This window comes from Rhea pennata, chromosome 6 (assembly GCF_028389875.1).
Source record: "Rhea pennata isolate bPtePen1 chromosome 6, bPtePen1.pri, whole genome shotgun sequence".
In the NCBI taxonomy this organism is placed as follows: Eukaryota; Metazoa; Chordata; class Aves; order Rheiformes; family Rheidae; genus Rhea; species Rhea pennata.
The window spans coordinates 27,192,313-27,215,560 of NC_084668.1; the positions used below are offsets into that span (position 1 = coordinate 27,192,313).

General features: G+C 40.9%; 1 protein-coding gene across 1 annotated transcript in view; it reads left to right on the top strand.

Annotated features, from left to right (window-relative positions):
• ITPRID2 (ITPR interacting domain containing 2) overlaps positions 1–12,817 on the top strand; it is a 39,490-nt gene extending 26,673 nt beyond the window's left edge. Inside the window, exons 12-18 of the mRNA XM_062578434.1 lie at positions 113–193; positions 606–733; positions 1,832–1,982; positions 3,094–3,159; positions 4,409–4,822; positions 10,905–11,029; positions 11,602–12,817. Of these exons, the coding sequence (XP_062434418.1) occupies positions 113–193; positions 606–733; positions 1,832–1,982; positions 3,094–3,159; positions 4,409–4,822; positions 10,905–11,015 (951 nt within the window). The 3' untranslated portion in view covers positions 11,016–11,029; positions 11,602–12,817. The remainder of the gene's footprint in view (positions 1–112; positions 194–605; positions 734–1,831; positions 1,983–3,093; positions 3,160–4,408; positions 4,823–10,904; positions 11,030–11,601) is intronic.
• Positions 12,818–23,248: the final 10,431 nt, after the last annotated feature.

Sequence of the window (23,248 nt, forward strand, 5' to 3'; positions counted from 1 at the left end):
CCAGGATGGTGTTTTAATAGGTCTGATATTGGAGTATCTGAGCATTTGAGAAGATGAGTCTGTAAAAGAGTTGTTTGGCATTCTCATTTCAAACGGTTTGCTTCTTTCCTAGTACCCGGTGATGAGAGGTCATGATCTTTCAGCCGCTACTAGTTACACTACTCGGAGATCATCCATTCTACCTCTCTATGAAGTAAGTGACCCTCTTGACACAGTGATCTTTGAGTCAAAACAAAGTATACAGTAACATCTCAAATGTGCCGCAGGCTGTGCTAACATGGGGCAATTCCCAAACTTTGCTCTGAAGAGATAACAGGTGACTCCATCCTAAAAACAACTGTAGTTCTGCACATCTAAAATAATTCCTTTTTACTTTCATGCAGCTGTTTGTATGATATGTCTAAAAATAAAGTGAATGAATGTGAAGCGAAAATGAATGAGTTTTCTTGAACTGCTGGGAGCTTCCAGCACACAGCCTTAGTATACTGAAGTTGATATGGCTCTGCTTGACTCTGAGGGCACGTTTGAGCAAATGCAGTTACAGGGTCTGGACCTAAGTTAATTTTTTTGATTAAAGTTCTTTTGTTTGTTTGTTTGTTTTTAAGAATACTTTCCAGGAACTACAAGTGGTGAGGCGAAATCTTAACCTATTCAGAACCCAGATGATGGATTTGGAATTGACTATGTTGCGTCAACAGACAACGGTTTATCAGCATATGACTGAAGAGGAAAGGTAAACTGGTCTTCTAAAAAGAGAGAGAAAATACTTGGTCACTTTAAGAAATGTGCTGCTGCTCCTTAAATCACATCAAAAAAATCTGTTAGTTTCAAATTTAAAAGGACTGGATCTGAGTTTTTGTGAAAACCTGTTTACCATCTTCACAACTCATCATTCCAGAGTTTATTTCCCTGTGTTCTAATGTTCTAATCCATGTTTCCCATTAGTTGTTAATTTTTTTTCCCTCCACTTCTGTATTTTTTTTTATGTGACTGATTTTACAGCTGAGGGTTTTACTGACCTTTACAATGGAATACCCATTTAAAAATATTTTAAAGATTTCAGTTTTAAGTTTTTTTTTTCCCCAATCTATAAAGATTGATGTAAAAAATAAACAGTGTAGCATTGAGATGCTTTTTCAACCCACAGATTCCACTCAGCAAGTTACAAATAGCATTCATTATTCTGGCTCTGTGTGTCTGTGTTCCTTGAGTTGCAGCAAGGGCCCCATGCAGCTGACCTGGAACAATTTTCAAAATTGCTTATTTATTTACTTTACATCATTGAATCAGCTCTTAACTAACTCACTTTAAAAGTAAATACATTAGAAATTAGTTGGCCTTCTTTGATAATGGTGTCCTTACCAAATTGTAGCTGCTACTGTTTGGCAGTTAGAACCATGCAAGCAAAGTATTACATGATTACTGTGTTCTTAAATGATTTTTTTTGTTACTGTTTTTAATTGGATTTGCTTATGTCTGCTTGCATATATTTAAATGTTTAAAGTTAAATTTTATGGAGCATATTCTATATTACACCCTGTTGCATAGTTTTTCTCCCTGAACTTATTTATATTTTCTCTACACTCTGTTTCTTTTCTCTTTTTCTTTTTCTTTTCTTTTTTTTTTCTCTGTTTCTTTTCTCTTCACTCTGTTTCTTGTTTAGGAAGACCTTTCTATCTAGGGATTTCAGCTATTTTTTTCATGAAAGAGGTATTTTGTGTTCCAATTTGAATTTTCTTGTGTGGAGTACTTTATTCACAGGACTGCCCTTCTTAGAATGCAAGTTAGTGCAGTGAATGCCGTTGTTCTTTTTATTATGAATTTTGTGTAGATATGAAGCTGATCAGCTACAGAGCCTGAGAAAATCTGTCCGCATGGAGCTACAGGAGTTAGAAATACAGTTAGAAGAACGTCTGCTTGCTTTGGAAGATCAGCTGAGAAGTCTGCATATGTCTTCACCTTATAGACCTCAGACACATATGGTAGGTATCACTTCTGCAACTTCATATATATAGCTAGTGTAAGATTAAAAACTTACAACAGTTATCATCTCACTGGAGGTTTTATCTGGGGAATCTGATGATGTATTGACATTCTTACACGTGTATTATCAGGGGTTGTATCTTATTGTTTCCTGTTTCATCTTGGGGAAAAGGAGAGAGGACAGAGGGAGTTTGTTTAAAATCTATTAATATGTATGTAACAAATTTTGGGGGTTTTCAGGTGTCCAGTTTCAGTGCCACCTTCTTTCTTTCCTCTTTACAACCATGAAATCTCAGAGACTTGGTAGGTAATGCTTGTGTTGTGTCTGAAATCCTTGGGGGAATGGTGATGGTCCTTCTAGAGTTTACCTATACTGATTTCCTTGCTTGTGAAAGAAGGGCAGAGGGATGAGAAATGCAGTCTTTCTGTCCCAAGAAACAGGATGTATTACCATTTCAGCTCTGCCTATCCATGGAACAAAAGATGGGAAGATCCTGTTGTTTCTGCTGGTTGCTGTACTACTCTTGAGGTTTCTTTCTTTGGTGTTTAATGGCTGTTCAGATGGCTGTACGGCTCACTGCTAAACAACAGGAGAAGCTTTGTTCAGAAAGACACTCCCATAGAAGCACAAGAGGAGGGGAAAAGACGCTTTCTCCTCTTCTTTGCTTAGCAGAAGACTGTTCCTGTTTTTCTTCTGCAACTCTGCCACCACACAAACAAAAGCAGCACAGACCTTTGTGGGTTTCATTTCTCTTTCTTAGCCAATCCTCTTCTGTAGAAGCAGCACAGGCCACATCTTCCTCTTCAACATTTTGTCATGGAGAAAAAAATGAAACTCAAGAACAGGAAAGTATGGTATTACTTTGATCTCAAGCCAAACTTGTGTTCTTTGAACCGTATAAATATCTTTATATTTGTAAATCCTTTTATAGAAGAGGGCCAGCTTTAAAAGTGACTGAAATAAACTTTCTCTGACCAGCTTGGCTTCCTGGGTCCAAGTTTCTGCTTTACAGAAGGTTGTCTGTGACACTGCACATTTATATACTAACTTCTGACAGCTGTGAAAAATAAATAAATAATCCTAAATGCCTTAACTTTTATTTTTTTCAGGGTATGTATGGCAGCAGAAGTACTGATAATTTGTCATGCCCATCTCCATTGAATGTCATTGAACCAGTAAGTAGTTGTATGTTTTACAGTAGAAAGAGAACTAAGGAAGGCATTCTTAAGAGAGGTTGCAAGAGATTAATTTGACAGTCCTGCAAATACTTAACTTACTTGGGTAGCTCTGTTGAGAAAACTGCCCTTACTTTTAAGCAAAGTTAATCATTAGTGTGAGTGGCTGTAAAGACTCTTTTAAGAGGAGAATGTAGAAGTGAAATGCTGTTTGCATTTAGTTGGTTTAATGACTACATGATGAGTTCTGTACCAGCAATGTGCCCTTGTGACCGGGAAGGCCAACGGTGTCCTGACGTGCATTAGGAAGAGTGTTGCCAGCAGGTCAAGGGAGGTGATCCTGCCCCTCTGCTCAGCCCTGGTGAGGCCTCACCTTGAGTAGTGCATCCAGTTCTGGGCTCCCCAGGACAAGAGAGACATGGAGCTACTGGAGAGAGTCCAGCGTAGGGCTACGGAGATGATCAGAGGGCTGGAGCACCTGCCCTGTGAGGAACGGCTGCGAGAGCTGGGCCTCTTTAGCCTGGGGGGAGAGAAAACTGAGGGGGGGGGGATCTGATCAATGTGCATAAGTACCTGAAGGGAGGATGTCAAGGGGATGGGGACAAACTCTTTTCAGTTGTCCTGTGTGACAGGACAAGAGGCAGTGGGCAGAAACTGAACCACAGGCAGTTCCGCCTGACCGTGAGGGGGAATTTCTTCCCTGTGAGAGGGACAGAGCACTGGAGCAGGTTGCCCAGAGAGGCTGTGGAGTCTCCTTCTCTGGAGACATTCAAGGCCTGCCTGGATGCAACCCTGTCTACCATGCTCTAGGTGACCCTGCTGAGCAGAGAGGTTGGACTAGGTGATCTCCAGAGGTCCCTTCCAACCTTACTCATTCTGTGATCTTACCTTTCTGTGAATATTATGCTAGGAGTCCTGTTGACTGCAGAAAAAAGTGAACTAACTCAAATTGTTTTAGCAAAGAAAAACAAATCAAGCCTTTATGTTTGTCAATGGTTCGGAGAAGATGCATGTGTATTGCAAAAGTCAGTGGCTTGGGGAGCTGCCACAGTTCTTATTTGCTTTGGCTTTCAGAAAAGCCCATTCTTTTTATGATCATCTTTGTTGCAGTTGTGAAGGCAGAGCATATATGTATTTTATATCTGTGTTTGTTAGATGGAGGGAATGAGTAAGTGATGGAATAAATAAGAAGACATAGTTGTGTCTTTTTTCATGCTTATTCAGGGTGGTTTCTTTTTTGAATCCTTAGGTCTCTGAACTTATTCGAGAACAGTCATTTCTGAAGTCTGAATTGGGTTTAGGACTGGGAGATCTTGGACTGGAAACTTTGCCAGCAGAAGGTTCAGAATCTGTATTCTCCCATGGAAACTCTGATTCTTCTTCAGTGTGCTCCAGTCATGCAAGTCGGAAAGCTGGTGTGGGATCCTCTGACCTAACGGGAAAGTCTAAGAGTCAAAGCAAAAAGTTATACCGAGCTTCTGTTGCCTTAACACCAACTCCCCCGGTGAGACCAGGTGCTGGACAGCAAGTAGAAAGCTCCGAGGAGCTTGCAGACTGTAAGCCAGAGGTGGAACACAAACTTGAAAAAGTCCCACTAGTGCCTTCAGTTGATGAAATCCACAAAAGCGTGGAGCAGGAGGAGTTACAGCAAGTCATACGAGAGGTGAGGAGAGAGGGGCTGGGTTCTAGGATGTTCAAGCAACGTTTACTGAAGTTTAAAGATAGACTATCTGTAACTCTGCCACTGGAGTTTTCTTTCTTCCCTTCCAAGCCAAAACTCTGTACTATTACTGTCCTGGTTTAAAGGCTCAGGGCTTGCAGTGAGAGTGTTTTTGTCACTAGATGGTCAAGCCACAATTGTATTCTTGTGCAAAACAACTGAGATTTTTTTTCAGTGATAGTGGTTAGCACATAAATGAATAGCTAGTTACTACTGTAAGTCTGGGTGAGAAGAATTTGCAGTCTCTACTACTGGCTGACCAGCAGCATTTCAGATTCCCAAGTGGAAATTTACATATCGTGGTTGCAGGCTGAAATGCCATTTTGGAGTTAAGTTGATTGAGGAAATATTGTTTCTAAAAACAACTCTGTAGTAAAAGTTAAAAATACTTCCACAGTCCCTCTTCTAAAACCACTAACAGCTCTTAAGAGTATGAATAAAGCAAACTGAGGTCAGATGAGAAGTTATTTCAGACATTAAGACTAATGATTTTGGACTAATTTTACTGGCTGTCAATGAAAATGAAAGGTACTTTGACGTTACTCCTGTAGGCCAGGTTAAAAAACAGGACTAAAACTGCATGTGTGTGTGTGGGTGTGTTGTGTCTGTCTTTTTTTGGTTAGTGGCACAATATGAAGAGAAGAACTGGAGATTGGGTACTCTTGGTTTTTATTCCCTTTCCTTACAGTGACTGGACCTTTAGCCTTTATTTAGTATGTCCCTTGAGACTTGGGTATGGGTCAGCCATAAGCCACTGTAAAGACCAGCAGTCACTATGCTCAGGAATGCATGACAGGGCAGACTGAAACTCTTAAGGCACCATCCAGTTCTGCTTACTTTGAAGCTTTGAACGAAGTAGTTTTGTCTTTGATACAGGTGAGTGGCATGCCACTCATCTCACAATAAAACAGGAGCTACCATCCTAGAGAGATCTTTTGCCCTTTCTTCATCCCTTTTCTTCCAGTACAGAAAGAGGTAGTGGACCATAAGGTATCCCTTGCTCGTTGTGTGACCACAAGACTTTGCTGTGTCTATCTCTCTGCAAAGTGGAGATGCTTTCTTGACTGCCTTACTGTGGGGTTTGCTCTGTGTAGTCACTTAACATTTGCACAGTGAGATCTCTAAAGCAGTAGGTTACTTTAGATGAAAGCACTCCTTAGTAACGCTCTGCTGCTGCATAAACAATCAGGCCTATGGTGCAAAGAGTAGCGCCTAGCCACAAGCATTAACATTGAGTGAACTGCTGGTGTTGAAATGGGATACAGTTTGGCAGCGAGGTGAAATGGACACTATCCTGTAATAAGCTTCACTGATGCTGAGTAGTACCTTGCCCCATCAGTAGTCCCATTAGAGTCAGTGGGATCATCTGTGGAAAGCGGCACTGCCCTGTGGAAGGAAGGGTTCTGCAGCCAGCTCTTACTGAGGTGCCACTGGGCCGACGACCTCGTTGCTGTGCTCGGCACTAAGAACTGAACACCTTCTTGCCATCACTGATTTTTACAATGCAGTTTGTGATGCTGCAGTGTAAACCTTTACTTTGAATCCAAATAAATGAATGTGGCAGAGTGACAAGCAGCCACCCTTTTGATTTCTTGTCTCCTTCCCCCTGCAGTCTTCCCCAAAGTAGCTAGAATAAAGTTGGAAAGAGCCCTGAGAAGGGCCTTGATTTGGGAGATGTCATAAAATGTGCCTAGACATCCCAGACTTTTTTCTGTTTCTGGACCATTTGCTTCCCTTTTATTCCTTCTTATAAAGAGCAGCTTCCTTGCCTAATGCTCCGAGAATATTTGCACATGAGATTTCTCATGCCTTGTACTTTGCTGTTGATTCTGAAGTAAAACCAGGATATTGCATTTGTATTATGTCCAGCCCTTCTATAAAAGCCTGCATTTCAGAGGAGTGGTTTGTGGTGGAGTGCTGTCAAGTAGAAACTGAGACAGGATGGAGAGAGCTGTTATTCAAATGTACTGTAACAGCAGCAGAGGCAATAAGGGGAACTGGAGTCAAAGTACAGAGGTATTTCAGTCGGTATTTTTTCTGAGGTTATTCCTATGTGAAAATTCCTCTTTATTAATTGATAGCAAATAAAGATCTGTACTCTTTGCATAGAGAATGTTCTTTGGATTGTGTGGTGCTGAGTACATTATAACTCTAAAAGAATCTGCCCTGAACTGGGAGACTAGCATTCAAATATGAAAAGTCAGCAAAGAAATGACGGAGCCTGACTTTCTTCATAAATGTTTGAGCACACAGAGAGATTGTCCCTTGGTTTGACTTTGCTGGCAGCCAGTTTCAGATCAATTCTGAGGAGTTTTGAGTGTCAGAGTGAAGATGCATTGGGTAGAAGCATATGGTGTTTCTTGCAGAGTCTGCCTATGCTGTTAAATACTGTACAGGAAAATCTTTTGTATTTAGAAGAACTAAAACATACCATAAGTTGAAATGTGTCATTTTTAAGTCGTGTTATTGTTAACAAATGAATTCCAGTTTTCTTGTCAAAAGAAAAAAATGTTAGTATGCATACTTGATATATGCATGCACAAATGTTAAACCATTACTTATTCCTCCCATTCTCTGTAGCTGCATGACCTCATGTTGAAGAAAGAAAAGTTAGGCAGTGTTTCAGAGTTTGCCTGGGTGGACTGTAATGTATGTGAGCATGTGAGCTTTGACCTGTGACTATTTAATGGCTTAAAAAAAAAAAAAAAAAAAAAAAAGAACACCCAAAAGATGTTGATGCTAATTTTTAGTGTTAATGGACTTACTCCCACAGAAGAGGCTACAACAATGTAAAATGATAAATTCATTAACAGTGGCCCACTTGTTTTGATGAAAACATAGTCTGGTCTCTGCTGGAATAGCACATGAAGTGCTTATTACTTGACTTGTAGGTCCCAGTATTGCTAGGAGTGTAACCAGGCTGGCCACCTCATTGGGTTCTTCTGCAGTTCAGAAGATGCCATATTTTAAAAGCTTTCTATTTAAGAGTAATGTGGCTTTTGGTTTTGCTCACAGTTCTGCATGGTAAATGACATTCAGTGAAGTTGTATTTTAAAGAAATAGATAGATGCCAACAGGATTTCATGTATTTTAAGATGCTGTAATGAGGCTGTATGAGACTGATGGATGATTTGATAGAGAATCTTCCCCTTTTCATTTTCAGTTCAAATCTACATTGACTCAACATTGATCAAGAAAATGTTAGCATCTGCTGGTTGCTCGTACTTCCCTTGCAGAGGCCATTGGGCTTCTTATCTTGCAAAGCGTAGGCATAAAAACTTGACACTTACTGCTATGAAGAAATGGCCCAGGAAGAAAAGATAATCTTTAATTCTGTGTACAAAAAGGTACCTCAGGTCAGGAGTATGAGGAATATGAAAAGACTTACGCTTCTGTTCCATAACTACTTGAAGGGCGCATTCCTCCAGTATTGCAAGTTCGGGACACTTCGCTGTCAAGGAGTTCACAATATTATCTTGCTGCTAAATAATGGTAACATTTTTCACAGGGAGGAACATTACTGATTTACTGTAGTAAAACTAGCTATGGATGTGCTGCTGTATTAATACAGTGTTAATTATTGATGTGGAATTAATACCACAGATGAGTGGGTCCTCTTCCCTTTCAAATGATCAAATTTCCATTCAGCTTCTGAAGGTCCTGGGGGGCTGTTCATTGTCTGCTTTGTCTCTAGCACTGCCGGAGCCTTGGCAGAGCACTGTGCCCTGTGCAGAGGGAATGGAAGGTGCACCTTGCCCTAAATCGTTTGCAATCAGAAAGACAAATATTGGCAATTGTCATGAGACAGAGGAGCTTGAGTCACCCCAGGAATCGATACCTCCCTCACCGGGCAGGAGTGACCTTGATGAGTTTGTTGCAGGCAGTACGAAGCGAGGGAGCCGGGGCCCTGGAAGGAAGCAACAGAGGGTGGCCTTGCTGTTGTCTCAGGGAGAAAGGTGAGATGTAGAGGCCTAAAATGACTTGCCAAGGTCGAGCGAGAAGTGGCTAGAAGAACTGAGAACAGTGCAGGAACTACTTCACTTCTAGTCTGTGCCTCATCACAAGACCGTGTCATACAAGACCATTTACTTTGCTAATTCGGGAAGCTTTTATCAGTTTACTGTGGAAAGTAATGTTTGTTTTTTATCTATCCTGTTAGAGAAGGGCACAGTGCATATTTTGTAATGAACTCAGAGCCCCAACCCATGTGTGAGAAGAAGAGTTGAGGGAGGAGAATGACAGTAACCTGCCAGATAGCCAGTGGACTGTATGATTCTAGCAAAACTGATGCTCCTTGCTGTCCTCCCTTGAATTTTCTTGGTGTATTTCCATGTTTCTAAATCCAGAAGGTATTGATTCAATTAACAGTACCCTCAAACTTTGTATTCATGTGTGTACATCTGCATAGACGTCTTCAGAATTTGTGACTGTCGGTAAAACAGATTTTGTTACGTGCTGTCTTTTCTTTTGTCAGTTAACCAACATACAGTCCAAGTGAGAACTTACTTCTGAATGATACTGTATTCTCTGAGTTTCTTCTTGATGCAAAATAATAATGAAATGAGGAACTCTGCCACTAATGGTTTAGAGATTGAATTGCTTGCCAGTGAGGACAAGGGGATAAATAACCTGTTGCTAATTCGGCTGCCGCCCTTCTGACGTTGTTGCTTAATCCTTTTGACGCACCAGGAAGAGGGGAGCTCCTCTTGGAAGATGTACAAGAATAATCGAAAGATGCTGATAGTGACATGATGAGAGGGCTGTGCAAACATGGCAAGGCCTTTGGGAAGGCCAGGTTTGAGTAAATGTTATTCCCTTAGTAATAGTGAGGCATTAGAACACGAAGGGATTTATTCCTGGCAAATTTGGGATTAGAAATTTGAGGTTTTTTTCTGTTACCAGATCTCATGTTCATTACAGCGACTTAACCACTGAAAAGCTGTTTGAGAAATGACACTATGGACAGTGGTGTGATTTTTTTTTTTCTAATCTAAGAAATTTTGTCCTTTTCACATGAAAAAGAAAACTTTAACTGGGATGATTAATGTTACTGACCCTGAATGACAGGCCTTGAGTCTTAATGGCCTGCATTTGTTCACCATGGCCCTTCTCCCTTATCCTTAAAACCACATCTGACTCGTTAATACTTGCTTAAGTGAAGATCATTCAAAAAATGAGTTGGCACTGAAGATTTCTTGAAGTTGCGAGCAGTTCATACTGTTTTTCCTGTGTCATGGTTGTCTCCTCCTTCCAGCATAATATGCTACTGCAGACTACTTTTTCCCTGTTTTTACTTTCTTTTCTTAGAATCATAGAATCTTTTATTTTATTATAGCCTTCAGTGATCTCTTCTTTCTTTGTGCTGCACTTAGTCACAGTTAGGTGCCTGCTGGTAATAGCTCCTCTTTTTGTTTATGTAAAATGTAATGGGTAAATACTTTGTCATGATGAAAAATAGTCTTTGCTGGCATAGATAATATCCTAGTGGCCAGATGATGTGAACAATTGGAAGTTCTGTGTTTGTCTTTGCTGCCAAAAGTGTATATATATGAAAACAGCTCCTATTCAAAGACTTGGACTTCTCCTACAGCATAATGAATTTGTGAGGTGTAAATAGTTCTTGCGTTCCCTTTGCAGAGACTGCTATTAATGATACAGATTGGTGTATTTTTGGTGCATATTTCCTGATACGCTATTTTTACAACTTTACATAGTTGAAATATTTTTTTTAACACAAAACCAGTAATCCTGAGTGTGAAATACAGATACATGCACCATCTGGAAAAACCAGGCTACTTCAGTCTGCAACTGTATGATTTGTAAGAACTTCAATATTGCTTTAAAACTATTTTTCCAAGAGAAACCCTCTTATTTTTTTCCCATTTACATTTTTAGAATGTTGACTTTCTGGTGTTCTATGTTTTCATATGCTGCTAATGTCAAACATGTCTGCAATACCATTCAGTTTTTTCCTTTTCGTTATATAACTCTCTATGACCTTAAAACTCTGTCTAATCCCTTTCAGATCAAGGAATCTATTGTTGGTGAAATACGACGAGAAATAGTAAGTGGATTGTTAGCAGCTGTATCATCCCCAAGCACATCTGCAACTGCAAAACAAGATTCACAGTCATGAAATGGATACTGCAGGTAATTTTTGTGAATCTGCCAGAACAAGTCAGTGGTTCACCAAAGTGGGCTTTTTTTGTTATTACTTTTATTATATGGAATATTTTAGCTAGCTGAAGTCTTGCTTTGATTTTATTTTTCCCTTGAAGTATGAATGATCATAACTGAATGACAGAGTGACAGAGCACTAGAACAGGTTGCCCAGAGAGGCTGTGGAGTCTCCTCCTCTGGAGATGCTCAGCATCCGCCTGGAGGTGACCCTGTGCAACATACTCTAGGTGACCCTGCTTGAGCAGAGAGGTTGGACTAAATGATCTCCAGAGGTCCCTTCCAACCTCAACCATTCTGTGGTTCTGTGAAGTTTCACTTACAGCCTGGCCCTTCTTACTGTCAAGTTTTATGTAGTGGTCCTTGATTTTGCTTCAGTAACCTCCATGATGATTCCTTATGTGAATGGATCATGGCTAGAAGATGTCTAAAGTTTGCCTGCCTTAGATACGGATATTAGCAAAATATATTTTTAAGCACTTGACAGCAAGCAGACTTCCAGAAATCTAATTTTGATATTCATCTTGCTCTTTCTTTTCTGTAAGGTTGGATGTAGTCCGAAATGCTGTGGAATTCTGCTTTGGGCGGCATACACTGGTGAAAGTGTCAAGTTATTCTTGCTTCAGGAGATGTTAAAGCTGCTGAGATAGGCTACTGTATTTAGTGCTTGGTTCTATGATGCATACTTTTCCTTGAGTTCATATATGAAGCCTTAGACACTTTAACTAGTTTATTACTTTCCACAAATCATCAACAAAACTGTGGCTATCTGAAAGGTTTTGTATTTATTTGTATGTCCCTGTTGTAAATTTTTATGTAGCTAATTTCTTTATTTAGTGATGCATCATGAAACTTGAAGATTTCCAGACTTAAACAATTTATAAAAACACACACACATTCAGCCTAGCTTTTTTAAAAAACAGACAAAAACACTGACCTCTGTGAGGTATTTATTGTGCAATAACTGATCCACTTTGAGAGCTTGAAACAACCAATAATTGTTTCTACTGCTGTTACTTAGTGCCACTTCAAAAGAAGGAAAAATCCTGTTGTAAAAGTTGCTCTTAATTCTTGGGGAGGTTACTATTAGCAGAGTGGTAGAATGACATGAGGTTACTTAAAACTACTTAAAGTTCTGACACTGAAAGCCTTATCTTTGTGTAGAAGACTACTTTTAACTAATTTTATTTGCTTCCTTACTGTTTGTTTGCCCATCCTTCTGTGGAAAAATGCCTTATTTTAAGCATTGTTTTTGTCTTTGATTGCTTCTCAGTCATACCAAGTTCTCTTTTCTGCTTTATATTAACAGAATACAATCAAAGTACTGATACTCTGAAAGCAATTAGGATGTATAACTTGGCATGGATGAGTGACCTTGCTTGTATTATTGGGAGAATGGAAAAATATCTTTTTCTTCCCCTTCCTTCACTGATTCTATTTTCAGTTAGCCTAGTGAACATGTGTTTGTTCCGATGGAGAAAATTGGAAGTCATTGGAGGTTTTATGTGGTCAAGTAGACATTTAGCAGATATGTAATATCCCATCTGACTGTGCTTGGAACTCTTTTTTTCTCCTTTGCCATTTCCAGCTACTAAGACTTTATACTTTGTCAAGGTCTTTAATCAGAAATTGTTTTGAATATAACAATATTACATGAAAAAGTTTATCTAAAAGATTTTAATTGTGTAATTGTGTTAGGAAGTCACACACAAGGGCTGATTTCTTAAAAAAAAAAAAAAAAAAAAGAAAGAAAAAATCTATTAAACCAATAAAATATTTATTTTGCCTATAATCTTTGTCAGTGTTTTTCTACATTTCACCATGCGCATTTTACTTTTGAGCAAAATAAATAACACAGATTGGATGAAACACTGTGCGGAATGGACAGTGGCATGAAAGCCCAGGTTTTGGGTTTCAGAAGGTTTTCAGATATTCAGTGGAGTCTATGTGCTTCAGAAAACTGTGATATAAATTGAGAGAACTGTTGACATTTTAAAACCAAACTGTTAAAGTTGCTGGCTCCTGTTTCAGCTCTCAAGAATTTGCTTGGCCCTGACCTCTCCTTAGAATTGTCCCTGTGAGTAGAGCCAGAGCTTTCTTGAAAGACTCATCCTACATGTTTGAAAATTTAAAATATAAACTCCAACAGCATTTATGCATGTGATTATATGAGGTTGTAAGCTGCAGTAGGTTTCTGCTTTCTTTTGCAGCTTGCCTGAGTATAGTTCCATTCCAAAATGCCTCCTGAAGCATATCCAGCCAGAGCAGAGTGCTTGCAGCCTTCATTTGCAAATGCAGACAACCAAAACTCACTCAAGTAACTGGAGCAGCAGATGCTCCTCTTTTTCCCCCATCCAGAGTAATAGGCATATTCTAATATTAATGTAAATCCCGTACCCATGTGCTTCTCAAAACAGTATTCCAAGAAAGGTGACGACTCCAGCTTTTATGGAGCAGTGGGGAGGAAACCACATCTGGAGCCAGCGACCGCTGCGAGCAGAGGCTGGCAGCAGGATCCCTCTGCTGTGGCAGCCTGGCCACTCTGCTTTGGCCACGTGAGTCACTCGCATCTAGGGAAATCCCAGAGTACCTCAGGTAGTGTAGCTCAGAGCTTTGACACAGAGGCTGATGTTTAATGTGTCCTGAGAAATGAATATAGCTAAATTTTTCATTCAGCTGGTGGAAGGCAGATTAGTGTGGTTCTGACACAATTTAAAATGGAGACATTTCACTAAAAACTATTCTGAAGCTAGTGAATACGTGCGCACTTTTTTTTTTTTAGATCCTAATAGAAACAGTGCTCTTTTTAAAGACACATCCAGCTAATATTGAGTGACATATTTCTAGATATGTAGATATATGCATATATCTGTAAACTTCTTAAAAAAAAAAAAAACTGCTGTCATATAAACTGAACTGGTGTCAATCTCTATTGACACTACTTCTTGTGCCTTAGGAACAGCTGTCATTATCATTGGATACATGCCTGACCTGGGCTTGCCCTTTTAGTAATGTCAGTTCAGCCGTAATGATTTTCTGGGTAAGGATGCTATTTCTCTTGTTAATGTTTCTTTACAAACTAATGTCATCTTTTCTGCCTGCCTGCAATTTGATAAGAATTGTATGTAGATTGAAATGGTTATTAGTGGCAAACAAACATTGCTCAATCAAATTTACTGTGAATAAAGCCAGTAGATCTTGTTGGATGCTTTTCCAGACTTCACCATGATAGTGGTCTTGGTGTTTGCCAACTGGCTTCAAGAACATAAAGCCAAGGGTTATATGCTGGAAAAAATAGAAGAACTGTTCTCTGTGGGTACAGGGCAGCTGTTGGTAGCATAACAAATAGACTAATCTTTAGCCTGCTGCAAAGCAGCAAGTACCTGCGGCATAGCTCCTTTAAGGCAGAGGTTTGGAGCTCTGATTCTTGAAAGGATTACCTCTTTTTTTATTAGTTAAGTAAAAGCATATTTCTAGGCCTCATTACTGCAGCAAAAAGCTACAAAAATGGTCCCTGCTTAAAAGATGTGGTAGCATTCAGGCAATCAAAGGAAAGGGCCGGGAAGGCAGGAGCTGTTCTGTGCATCTCTTGGGCAGCACTGCAGTCCTGGGAGTGAGCTGCTGTGGCCTGCTGCGTTGCAGAGCGCAGCGTGCGTGTGTGCAAGACCAGAAATGGAGAGGACCAAGAGGGACCACTCACGCTACTGTGCAGCCTAGGGCTGCGTGAGTAAGCATGAGAGGAGACTTCTGCTCCTGGTTGTCTGTGCTATTCTGGTTGGAGAAAGGCCTTGAGGTGTCCCTGTCCCTCCTGATGAAACGAAGGGCTCTTGTAGCACTCGGTCACTTTGCTGGATGCAGCTTTCACAGAGGTTCTTCTGCTTTCTCTCAAAATGCATGGTATGCAGGCACTAACATCTGGGCAGTCTGCTGTGGTAAGGCACGAGATGTCTAAGAATATGATCTATCTCCTGTATTTCCTAAGGACTTGTTTGCTCGTTGCTGTCTTATTTAAGGAGAGAAGTTAAAGCCTTTTTGATACTGTGCAGGCATTGATGTTCACCAGTGGTGTTAGACTAAATCTTGTGAAGCGGCATTTATACTTTTGAGTTCTATGTATTGCTGAGCAAATGGCTTATATGTAAAATATAGCATGGGTTAGAACATTTTCATTCAATTATATTGTATTTGAATCCATTTCAGTGAAATTGCCCCCAAGAAAGTACTGGTTAGAGAGTGCAAGAGCCCAACTTGAAAGCTGGAGTTATTCAAGCCATAACCAGCAGTGTAAAACAAAACTCTGTCTGAATTACTGGAAAGTTTCTGTGTTTTGGAGGAGCATTTTTCTATAGGCATCGAAAAAATCAGAATCTTGGATGATGTGCTAAAATGGAGTAACTGTTTGCTGGATGGCTTCAGTCAAATACAGCACTTTCTTCTGAACGTGATAATATCAAAAATATATGATTCGATTCTCAAGGGAAACAGGAAGTTCACATGATCAGCTTGGTCTAATGCAAATTTACTTTGATATTTAAGATGTGGTTATAATCCTTTATATTCATACCATGGAATAAAACTTAAAAAAAACTTGTCGCAATAAGTGAAATGACGAGTTTTTTTTAAAAGACACACTCTCCTGATAATTCAAAATAGCTTGTATATCATGCAGTTCTGCATAGATGTTTCCTTAGTGATGGGGAGTACGATAGACAGAGACATCTTTTTTTGGCAGAATAAGAGGGGCAGCCTGTACAGTGGTTAAGTAATTGAATTATAGTAATGAGGTGACAGTATGATGAAAAGTAAGAATTGTCTGAATGGGTGAGTAGCTGTTCTGCTTACTTTGAAGTTTTTGGTACAGCTACCTAATTCTGTTGGTATTTCTAAGTTAGTGAGGACTTACATAATTATGCGAGGTTTCTCATTATTTTCTAAAAATGTTACTGTTTTACGTTAGCTGCTGGCTACAATTCTTTAGGGAGTTTAACAGTCAAGTTTTGAAAAGAAAGTATCTACACAAGTATTTGTTTTGTGTGTTTGACTAACTTTTGTTTTCAAAGAATAAGGACAGAGGAATGTCCTGTCTTAAAGATTAAATAATGCTTAGGCTAAAGCTGCTCTTAAAAACAGTTTTTAAAAACGTATTTAGAAGTATTGTTGTTCTTTCTGCAGGAAAACTCGTGTCTAGGCATGTTTTCACACTGGTGCGAACAATGGAAATAATCTTAGCAATGAGATTGAAATGGCTGGAGTTCTGTTGCAGTTAGTAACATAAAGCTGGCCACGACAGATTAAACCAAAGGTCCAAGCAGTTCGGTGTTTTGACTCCCATAGTGGCCAATAGCAAATAGTACTGCTTGGAAAGAACGTAACTCAAGGGAAGCGTGACGACTGCCTGTCTGCTCTTCCAGCTTTCAGCAGCCTGCGGCTCCAGGATTTCCTGAGCCAAAGGTGGTATCCTTGATGAATTTCTTTTTCAAGAATGTCTAATTGCTTTTCTAACTTGGGCAAAATTTTGGCTTTCGCAGCATCCTGTGGCAATGAATTCTGCATTTTAAGCACAGCCTGTATGAAAAAAGTACTTTTGTTTTGAACCAATTCCTTGGTAATCTAACTTGACACTATCTAGCTGTTGTTGTCAGGATTGCACCTTGATGGCCCTGAATGGCCTCATCTGGGCTGCCACGCACCTCCAGGAGCCCTGTTTCAGCTCAGCCCAGGGCCTTCAGTCACTGCCCAAGCTGTGTAGCTGGAGGTGTGCCTGTGCCTCTCTCCAGTCTTGGCTCCTGGAGGGACCGTGGACCTAGGCAGTATGAAACCAGTCTTTGGCCAGTCATCTGGAGAGACCATGCCTTAGCCTCATCTCCAGCCCCGTATCTGACCTCCTGGTGGGAGGCCCTGGTGGACCCTGGTTCTGTCTTGGTCCCCTGTGCCTGTCTGAGGCTGTCGCTGTCACATGTCCTGGCTCTGCCACGGCGTTCAGGCACGGTGGGTCTGTGCCTCGCCAGTGAGGGCTTGGCCCCTGCCGGGGTTGCCCATGGCTCCTGGCTCACCCCTCCTTGTCCAGCAGCCCGGCTCTGCTGCTCCTTGATGCTTGCGTACAGAATAGCAAGTAGTTGTCCCCAAACCCCTTCTCCAGGTCACAAAACCTCGGATATTGCCCTTCAGTTGTGCCTTTTTCCCAGCTGAACAGGGACGGTTGATGCAGTTACTCCCTCATGGAAACTGTTTGGAGACTTTGATGGTTACTGTGACTTGCCTAGGTCTAATCTGTCCTCTGAGATGGAGGAGGAGGAAATAGAGGAATTGAAATCTTAAGTCTCCAACTTACAAGTCAGAATTTTAAAAATACTTTAGTAACATGGCAGCATTCGCTTGTTGTCTGAGTTTTCTAACGCAGACTCTGAAACTGTAAAAGTTAATTTGTTGTTCAACTTCCCTGTGTTCTACATTTTGATTTTAAAAAATTAGCAGACACTCAATTTTATATTTCAGTAGTTTAATTCTGTGTTGCAATCAGTCATTTTTTGCATTAAAGATTTAATATGAAAAGATAATTTCATTCTGAAGTTCATGTAAACTGCCAACAGCAGTTTCTGTTTATTGAAAAATATATTAGATTTACCCTGTTCTTGATAAAGAACAGAATTCTAATATGACTTCCTGCTGGAATACATCTATAAAACTAAGTTGCCAGAATTTTAGTCTTTCCACTGTTGAGCTGTAGCCCATACTAGATGTGGATCTTTTGACTGTCTAACCCGGTTATGTCCCATTAATCCAGCTCATTTTGTATGTTTTGGATTTGCTCGTTCCATGGATAACAGCAGACAGCACCTACTAGCAAATGTTTGTGTATTACCTGGGAGTCTGGAGAGCTGTTGATCCTAGAGGAAAACTTAAACAGATAGTGTCTGTAAATTAATGCAGCTTTAAAGCTTGTTATGATTGCAGTTTTACTGCTAAGCAGTAATTATTTCTTCCAAAGAGATTTTATAAATAGAAGTAGCTATATTTTTTCTCCTTATCTGGGCTTTATAAGTCCATCTGTATAGTTAACATGTAAACTTGTCCAAACCCTGGTGTTTGCTGGACAAGTACTGGTGACGAAAATTTGTGTTAGGTTGTTACTAGACTAACAGCCCTCTCTGAATGTCCCACTGGCTGTGACTGCTCTGCAGGGATTTCTATTCCTCACATGGCCTGCTTGTGGCAGCACTCGCTGTTCACAGAACAGATACAATCTCCTCTGTGTTCTCTTCCACCTTCATTATTTTTAAATCTTTTGCATATAAATTGCAAACCAAGCTTCCAAAGGTTGAGTGGGGGCCACCTTGAATGCAAAACCTACATTTAGCAATTTTTAAAGAAAACTTTCAGGGTCCTTTTGGAAATAGCATTGTTTGTTCTTGAACTGCTTGCATCTGATTATAGCACCTATGAAAGAGGCCAGACAGAGCCCTGGAGAGGACAGTCTGTCAGTGAGCAGGCACAGCATGGACATCAGAGAGTCTAGAGTTGGCTCTCTGTCACCCTTCTGTCCATGACCAGCACCAGTGATGGTGAAATTGGTGCCTCTGTATTGCAATGGACAAAGGTGGTGAATCACCTCACAGGAGTGTTTCGTTATTGCTAATAAAATGTTTGACAGTTCAGAAAAAGGCAGAAGAGGAAGGCTCGGTGAAGTCCGCTTTGGCCCTAGCGGAAAGCCTCTGAGGCTCAGCTGGGGGGCCCAGTGCTCGTTTTCCTTCTGCTGGGGGATGCTGGGGCTCCCAGCAGTGCCTTGAAAAGATGATGACAAGCGGAGAGGCCTCAGCTGGAGAGCCCAGTGAAAGCACCGGTTCGCCATAGCTTTGCAAAGGTTCCCGCGTACGTGTGGGTACGCTGGCGGTTGGAGTGACGCCCTAAGAGACGCGCTGGGAGAAGTGTCGCCGTGAAGCTGCATGCTCGCTCTGTAAAGGGTGTAACGGAGAAGCGCAGCTGGACGCTTCGCTGCGTGGGCCCTGGCGGCGCTCGGAGCTTATCCGTAAGTACGTGGACTTTACAAGCAGCTCCAGTTCTCCCTCCTCTTCAGCAGGATATCTCGGTAATCCCTGATCACAGTGGAGAAGCGGAGACAGGCCACAGCGGAGTTTCTGTAAGACAGAGCAGGCTGTGTCTATGGCTGTGGAAAAAAAATATGACCCGCTCCTAATACGATAGAGAAAATCTCTATCAGGAATGCTACTGTGAATATTTTGATAGCTCATTACTACAGTAGGATAAATAAAAAGGCACTGGTTCATAGCAAAACCAAATGAATGACATAGATGCTAGACAGCTATTACTATTTTCTTCTTCCATGATAGTTTTAGCTGAATCATGAAGGAATTTAAAACATTGTGGAGAGTGCACTAAAAACAGAAAATGAGCTAAAAGGATTTGGCAGTACTTAAATGCATTTCAGCTCTTCCCCAGACTATGATGCAGTCTATAGAAAATGCAAGCACACTCTGCCTGGAGACATCCAGTGCTGCAAATTAGGTGTAAGGGTGAGCTGATGCAGTAATCATGAAATGCTATATCTGAGTGCTCTCTGAAATATGCCTCTTAACGCTATTTTAAAAATAACTTTTATTGTTATAGTGCATGTGAAGAATGCTTGGCGGCTGACAAGCACGGAGAATGGCCAGGGCAAGTATCTCCGTGCTGTATCAGCAGCAGGCCTCCATTTGAGGTGTACTAGTCCCACTAAGGATCTGTCCTTAAGCCTTGTCCTGTCCTTATTGCCTGGCTCCACTCTGAACCTGCCAAGAAGTGATCGATCGTGTTGGTCTGTTTCTTCGTATGATGGTTGAACTTGTTTCTTAGATCCTATTGCTAGCAACAACTTGAGACGTGATTCCTTTCGACAGTAATGCCCGACAAAACTTACTGTTCGTTTTAAGTATGAAAATTTACCAGAGACAAATGACAATTTCAGATCTGCCTGTCTCCCTGTGTATAGAAAAATAGTCTGTGTTTGGAGCTGTCATTGAAGTTAGTGGCACATCAGCTCGTGAAGGACTTGTGAAATTGGATAGTTACACTGTTCTGAAAACCTTCCGCAGCTCTGACTGTCGTTAGTGAAAGCTGTGCGTGCCTCTGTTACTGTTTGTGTTGACTCTTAGCTGTACCTGCAGTATAGCTGGAATTGCTCCCTGGCTCAAATTTTCTGTGAAGGTCTATAAAATCAGATATGACGGGCCCTTGGCTAGGGAAGACTTAAAAATGGTCTTATGAAACACTGAACCTTGACACTGACATTATTCTGTGTCTCTCATTTGTAAATGAAACTGAGCACTTAACCGTTTGCAGAGAATATTCAAAACTCTGAGAAGGTCCAGGTTAATCTAATGAAAGGTCCTGCTCCCAGCAGCAGATGTTTCTAGGTTAATGCCACATGAACTATCGCACTAAATCTAACAGAAAAATCCCCAGCAAATGAGACATGCTTCCTAAGGTGATCCATTGTGGTCTCTAACCATCTAATACCTTTTGTTGTATCAAATAAGCATGTTCTACCTGCCAAAAACTGGAGAGTGCTGATTGTTACACAGCTCAGGTAAGAAAAAGCTTCCTTCTGCATTAAAATCCCAGCTGCACGGTTGGATTTATTCATGTCGACCTCTATGAGCAGGTTTATGTCTGAGATTTAGTTATTGTAGTTCAGGGAGAAAACATGGGAAGACAGAATCATTGTAAATTTGTTTTTAAAAGTTCCTAACTGCATTTTCTTTTCCTTAGTCTGTCAGGAAAAGGACAATTTGTAGGTGTCGGAAATACTCCATTTGAAAGATTTTATACATTTTAATTCACATTTATGTGTGTGTGTGTGTGTGTATATATATATATGTATATATATGTATATATATGTGTGTGTGTGTGTATATATATATATATATGTGTATATATATATATATATATATAAAATTTACAGAAAAGAAGCTCAACAGCTTCAATGACTCATATGATCCTTTTTATGTTCCCTACTATAGTGGATCTATGGAACAAAAGTCCCAGTCTATAAGTGATGGTTTTGCAAGCCTCAGCTTTAATTATGGGAAACAGGGATCATCTGTTAGAGAAGCAAAACAGCAGAATATGAAAACTTGTTACTCTATGGTATGGTCCACAATAAGGAGCCCCATGATTCTCTTCTGCCCTCTCAACAGCCATTGTAAACCACAACTTTCTGATATCTTTCAAAAATGACTTGTGCCAACCTATGCAAAACATCAAGCAAGTTGTCAATTAGAAGTCACTGGCATTTCTTCCAGCTACTGGCCGTCACCTGGAAACTGCTGTGGTACAGAGTAGTTCTGAGATGAGTGAGAAGGGGAATTTCTGCCTTTGTTGCGAATTTTTTCATCATTGAGTCAACTGGAGCTTAATGTTGATATATTCTCTTCTGGGCTATTTCTGGTTCCTCAGCTTGCTGGTGTGTCTGCCTCTGTTCAGAAACACTGTGGTATGCCGTTAACGCGTTAACAATTTTCATTTGTGTACGCGAAAGCTAACAGCTGTCCCATCCTAGGCTCTCGGGTGTATTCGGCTGTGCAGGGACGGGGCTTTGCCCTGTACTGTGTTCCCCGCTCCTCCCGCCACCCCCACTGCACAGGTGGTAAAATGCTCATCGGCTTTAGAATAAACCTGTGATGAACTGTGAAAATCCTTAATGTTTTCAGTGGCCTAGACCAGAACTGTGTTTTCAAATTCCTTTGAGCTTTGGTGATGTTCAACCGCAGCTCTGGATTTTGCTGCTTCTCTGTCTTATTACTCCAGAGATCTTATTACTCAGAGATCTTGATGTGCTCAAGCGGTTGCTCATCTTTGTGACGTTCACTTGGTAGTGCTTCGTTCTGGTTGATGGTGTTTTGCTTCCTTATCAAGGCAGTCCACGAGCCTTCCTGTGACCTGACAGAAATCCCTTACTGCCTGCACGTAGCCTCATCCCAGATAAAGCTAAGTTGAGGACAAGCTTTGCCAGTAAGGGCTTTCCTGCTCCACTTCTATTTCTTTCCTGTTGTTGGTAGTGTGTTACAGGAGACTGGCCCAACACTGTGCACTTCAAGCTAGGCTTTAAGTGTAGCCCTTTGAACTTGACGGGACATTTTCCACCCAGGGCTGTAATTTTAGCGTAAAGCCCACCTTTGCTGCAGGAGCCCTGCTATGTTGTTATGCAGGGGTCAGAGGCACTAGGTAGAGAGTAGGCTGAGTCAGTGGTAGCTGTGTATTTTTTCACAGACCCCTTTTTGATTGAAGAGTGAAATGTGTAAATCAAATAGATCGACCATAAAGTATTATTAATCTAATTCTTTTCCTGGTGCTTAGAAGGCAGCACAAATTTTGTACCTCAAAATTAGATTTGACCCTCTGAATTTCAGCCACCTAAAAGTGAGGTGTCTAGTCTGGATCATTTTTATTTTTTCCAGAGTTGATGAAGAGAAAGTATCATCTCTAGTGAACGCTCTATCCTACTTATCCTGGGACCCTTGTCCTAGGACAGGATGAATTGCTTTTTGGTGCATCCAGCGAGAGGGAGCCTAGATGGCTGGCAAGTTTTCAGTATCTGATGCTATGTGAGATGGATCCCATCAGGAGAGATTGCAGTCTAAATCTTAATTAGCCTAAGGTGCAAACCCACTTGGTAAACTAGATCTGCTTCATGGAACTGTAGGCATCTGTATGGCATCATCATCAAAAATCTTCCTGAAGGAGGCTTAGAAATGACTTGAAGAGCAAAGAAAATTTTTCGTCATGTGAGAAGAGGGGAGAGGTTCTGGCACACTGCACCAGAGATGGAATTAGTGCATCCACCCTCCTGCTACCTCCACCCCCCAAAATCTGAAAACTTCCTGATTTGTGTTCATCAATAATTAAGAGCCCATCAGCAATGCTCACAGGGAGCTTGCATTGCACTTTTGAGCAGCCAGTTAGTAATGTACGGTGGAGAGATCCTCTTTTTCAAATCCCAGGGCGCCCGGCCATGCAGTGCTAGTATTGCATTTTCAATTAGCTCCTGAGTGACCGCTTGGCATGTGTAGGAGCGAGCGGTGCACAATTAGCTTATTGTTCCTCTCCGCTTTGTGCTGAGAGCGTCTGAAGGACTGGAGAAGAGAGGGGGAGGAAAAGGGGGGGGGGGGAGTAGTCAAGCCAGCGGCATCGCTGTGG